This window comes from Morone saxatilis, unplaced genomic scaffold (genome assembly GCF_004916995.1).
Source record: "Morone saxatilis isolate NCDOM2014 unplaced genomic scaffold, NCSU_SB_2.0 Contig11, whole genome shotgun sequence".
NCBI lineage: Eukaryota > Metazoa > Chordata > Actinopteri > Moronidae > Morone > Morone saxatilis.
Genome location: NW_023339663.1, coordinates 31,078,678 through 31,083,646, shown reverse-complemented (window position 1 = coordinate 31,083,646; position 4,969 = coordinate 31,078,678). Strand labels below are relative to the sequence as shown.

At 40.4% G+C, this 4,969-nt stretch overlaps 1 protein-coding gene across 1 annotated transcript; it reads left to right on the top strand.

Moving 5' to 3' along the window:
• Nucleotides 1-1,462: 1,462 nt before the first annotated feature.
• Nucleotides 1,463-2,553, top strand: LOC118320990 (cytochrome b-c1 complex subunit Rieske, mitochondrial; the record flags this gene model as incomplete). Its single annotated transcript, XM_035652132.1, is given in 1 exon segment — nucleotides 1,463-2,553. A coding segment is annotated over 1 exon segment (612 nt), but the record flags the coding sequence as incomplete, so codon positions are not given.
• Nucleotides 2,554-4,969: the final 2,416 nt, after the last annotated feature.

The following is a 4,969-nucleotide window of genomic DNA, read 5'->3' as shown; positions in this document are numbered from 1 at the left end:
TCTTAAGCAAATACCCAGCCCGCATAATAGGCAGTGCTAATTAAAGTCAAAGTATTATATTATAGCCACATTTACAACAACATCTGGACCAGGCTGCAACCAGCTGTGTGTAGGTGCCTCCCCTAAGGAGTGTAATGTCAAACCTTGGAAGTTTAGTAACCTCTACAGGCATCTGTACGATCATTCAATGAAGGAACACAGAGATATTCATGGCCGAAGAAATCAACATGAATGTTGGAAATGAGGAGGCCATATGCCGGAAAATTTAGAAGCGACCTGTTCAGACTGGAATCTGATATGGGCCGCATTTAAGAAGTAATGTGAACAGACAAACAAAAAAAATCTGATCTGAGCAATAAATCAGAATTGAGTGTTAAGGCTGAAAAGGCTGTGAACTTATCCTTAGACAACAGCTCTGCAGCACTACACTACTTCATTATAATTAGTGGTCAACTGATATGGGTTTGCAATGGCCGATGCCACTGTCAGTCCATCAATTGACGATTGCCAATATATTCACCCATGCCTGTGTGCTGCTCTAGCACCCCCTCAACCCCTCCCTTTACCACCCCAGTAGTTTCAGCTGTAAAATGAGTGGTGAGTTTGATACGGGGAATAAGCTCATGAATGATTTTCCTCATAAAAGTAAAACTACAACTGTACATCTTCTAAATTCAGGTTTGTGTCTTATACCAAATTAGGACAGAAACAGAAACAAAATAATACTCACTGAACCCTCTTTATTAGTCTTCCAACAATCACCAACTCTGGACTAACCATAACACTTGTAAATAAATATTCTGGCTCTACATGCTGTGTACATGCCTCTCGAAAGTGTGTGTGTACACCGTCCCTGGAGCTGTAACTGTATTACCTGTTGTCAAACTAGCGGAAATCAACTAACTAATAAACTTTTAGATTAGGTTTGCTGTAGGATAAGAAAAGTGTGAACATTTAGAAAAGAGGATGGTGAAATTTAGGCAAACATTTAGAGCAGGATGCAGGAGTTATAGAACAGGGCTGGAAACTAACTTTTTCACTGCCAAAAACTCACAAAAGGGAGAGCTAACTTGTGAGTGCAGGTATCGGCCGGCCGAATAATTGGCCTATCTATAATTATAATGCTGTTTTGTTTTAAAAAGAATTTCACTAGTTACATCTGGCGAGACAAATCAAACCTTATGATCGGCCAACTTTGGGTGGCCATGATTTATATCTATTACCACAGACGCACACACTGTTGGATTTAAATTTGAAGTCAGTCAGTAAATACAGACATTCAGAGATGTAACCTGCTCTGGGGCAAATACACTGACACACACACTGAATAGATTGGTAATGGATCTTCTCCAGCAGCCAAAACACATGGAGCTGGATCTTGTACCTCTGTACATTGGCTGTTAGTGGTAAACCCAGTTTATCTATGCTGTCTAACCTTATGACCCCATTGTTTTTGTCTGCAGGCAGTGCAGGAGTCCGATTTGCCCACACAGACATTAGGGTACCAGACTTCTCAGACTACAGGCGCCCAGAGGTGCTCGACCCCAACAAGTCCTCCCAGGAGAGCAGTGAATCCAGAAGAACCTTCTCGTACCTGGTCACTGGTGCCACAACCGTGGTGGGCGTCTACGCTGCCAAGACGGTGGTCACTCAGTTTGTTTCTTCCATGAGCGCCTCAGCTGACGTCCTGGCCTTGTCCAAGATTGAAATCAAGCTGGCTGACATCCCTGAAGGCAAGAACATGACTTTTAAGTGGAGAGGTAAACCGCTGTTTGTCCGTCACCGCACAGAGAAGGAGATCGCCGCAGAGGCCGAAGTGAACCTGGCAGAGCTGCGTGACCCTGAGCACGACAAGGACCGGGTCATCAACCCCAGCTGGGTCATCGTCCTTGGGGTGTGCACGCATCTGGGCTGTGTGCCCATCGCCAACGCAGGTGACTTCGGAGGTTACTACTGCCCCTGCCACGGCTCACACTACGACGCCTCAGGCCGCATTAGAAAAGGCCCCGCCCCCCTCAATCTGGAGGTTCCCTATTACGAGTTTCAAGATGATGACACTGTGGTTGTTGGATAAATAACACTCCTCTGACTGAGCTCTCATTTTACAGGGTGACAGATGCGTGGTGTTGTCGTCGATACAGTGAGGAAGTGTTTAGGTATAATTCTGTATTCATATTCTGCCAACTGGGGAAAAACTATCAATTTCAACTGGTATATATGGAAATGTTTTGTTCTCGGCAGTCTCTCACTCACTGTCACAATTTTCCAAAACATGACAGCAAATCTGTCAATATTGGTAGTCCTCTTTACCTGTTGTATTTCAAGTAATGCAGTCACTGAACAGAATGAAAGCAAGCAGGAGCTGTCATTTCCTTTTAACTAAGTCAGTTTGAAAATGGCGTTGAAGTTAAATAGGTGAACCCTCTTAAGATGTCATCCTTTCGATGTGAACATAACATAACGCCTGCTTATGTTTAAGTTATAGTCTCTCATTGGCAAAGAACCAACATTGTGTTCAGTTCTAGTAATAAAGATTTATATTTTATCTGACAACCTCTGTGTCTTTACTTATTCCTCACTTTCTGCCTGTCACCAGTATGTAGCATCACATGTATGTAGCAGTTGTACAGGTACATTTGACTCATCTTGTGATCTGAGGACATGAACTGTTTTATTTGAAGTCCTGTTGCCGTGCAGCAGCCATGTATCTAATGCTGCAGAGGTTGTGTATCACTCAAAACAGGTGTAGAAAGTATTGAGTTCAGAACTGAAGCTGTATGAGCCTGGGCTTGCCGCGTGACTGGTTGTGTCAGACAAAGGGGTCAATAGAGGTGCTGCAAATGGCCAGTGTAAGAAAATGAACTGTTGAACATTGAGGCAATAAAATTACCACAACATAATCTCTTTAATACTTGCAGTTCTGGCTGGTGGCTGCAAGAGTGAGAACATAAATATAGAATAATAAACAATAATTTGACAAAAATTAAAATAATTTGACCTCACACCATTAGCAGCTGCTAAGTTATTAATCTAAAGAAAGCGATACAAAAAAGCTATGATTGTATTTGTTGGGCTTGGGTTTTTGCTGATATGCAAATTAGGACAAAGTTAATGAGACCAATAACTACAATTTAATTATTAAAAAAATAATACTGTGACATTGAAATATTACTCAACTACAAGTAAAACTACAGGTGTTAAAAATGACTTAAGTAAAAGTAGAAAAACTACTCATACCATTGATGTTAATGCATTATCAATAGCAGGCATTCAGTGGAAAGGGGAGATCCATCTAGAAAATACCTACTTTCAACAAAGCACATTTCTTTGATAAATGATAAAAGGTATAAATGGATATACAGATAAAGCAGGAATTTTGTTTGTTAACATACTGCTGTAATTAATGTTACATGTTGCATTCATTCAGTTCGCATCAGAGCATGTATTGAAGCACTCAGCTGTGGCTCAGAGGTAGAGCGGGTAAACCACTAATTGGAAGGTTGGCTGTTTGATTCCTGGCTGTTTGATTCCTGACTCCTCTCGCTGCATATCAAAGTGTTCTTGAGCAAGATACTGAACCCCAAATTGCTCCCTATGCTATGACTGTGTAAATGCTTAGTTTCCGTTCTGGTGTGTGTGAATGTGGTGAGGCATGTATTACAGCGCATTGAGTGGTTGAAAGACTGGAAAGACGATATATAAGTACAGTTCATTTACCATTTACAGTCATTATGGAGGTTTATTGTATGTCAAAATTTGTTACTCAGGTCTATCTAAGGTAAACTAAACTTTGTATGCTCTGTCAGTCTTTTCTTTGAGCCGCACTTTCCCCCTCACACCAAATATAACACAGCATCAAGTCACCAGCTCAAAATAAAACCTCTGCATGTCCTTTTTTTTCTTTTAACACTGTCTCTGTGAAGTAGCTGAAATAAAGCCACTGGATGATGTCTAGCCTAGATGCGCTATAAAAACAGAAGGACACTGAATAACATAATTTGTCACAATCGTCAAAAGTAATTATTGTTTGCTAGCAAACAACGTTTCACTTAGTACTTATTAAACGGGCAACAACTTTCCTCTTCCACACATCAGTAGTCAATAAGTCTGCAGCTTTTTCTGTGAATTCTGTTAAAATGTACATTACATTTAACCTAGCTACAGAGAATTTGATTGAAAGTTTCTCTCACACTGAGTGTGACAGCGTAGGAAGTACTAGGAAAAGATATCTAGGGGAATTAATTACCACTCAGCCTTGTGGTTGTACTAGCTACTAACAGATAACAACATGCACTGAATGCCTTTGGTTTCCAACAAAAAAAGATGCAGACATTAACTGAACCCAGCTGAGCTCAACTCACTTTCTGTAATCACTCCATAGTTGCTTAGTATACTGTATTGTGTGTTAGATAGATATATACATGTAGATATCCCTTCCCCAAGACGACAAATGTTGTTGTCGTTCAGTCGGTAACATCGACGGACAACAGTTTAGAAAAAATGACATATTAGAAGCAAGCATTGATGATCCATTTACATTCAGGTGGATTGCGTCACATTTGTAGAAGGTTGGTTCTATAAACTGCTCTGGCAGAGATATGCAATAATATTCTAGTCAGTCATTCAGGAAAATTAACTGCAAGAATCTTTTGCAGCCCCAGTTGAATGAGGGCAGAGAACCAGAAATTAAAATGTCTTTACTTTTCTCAACAAGAGTAGAAATGAGCTCTTTACAATCCATGTTAAGCTTTTCAGTGTTTTACTACTTGGCCATTGAAATATTCAGAATCAATTGATATTTAGATTGTAACTCAGAACAGCTTCATCATAGAATCAAAATTAATTCATGATGAGAATGTCTCATACAATAACTGTGTAACTGTGTAACTGTGTGCTCCATACTACTTCTTCCAATCAGGGCTCTTTCGGACTTTCACATACTTGAGTGTGTGACGGTTGCGTTGAGACC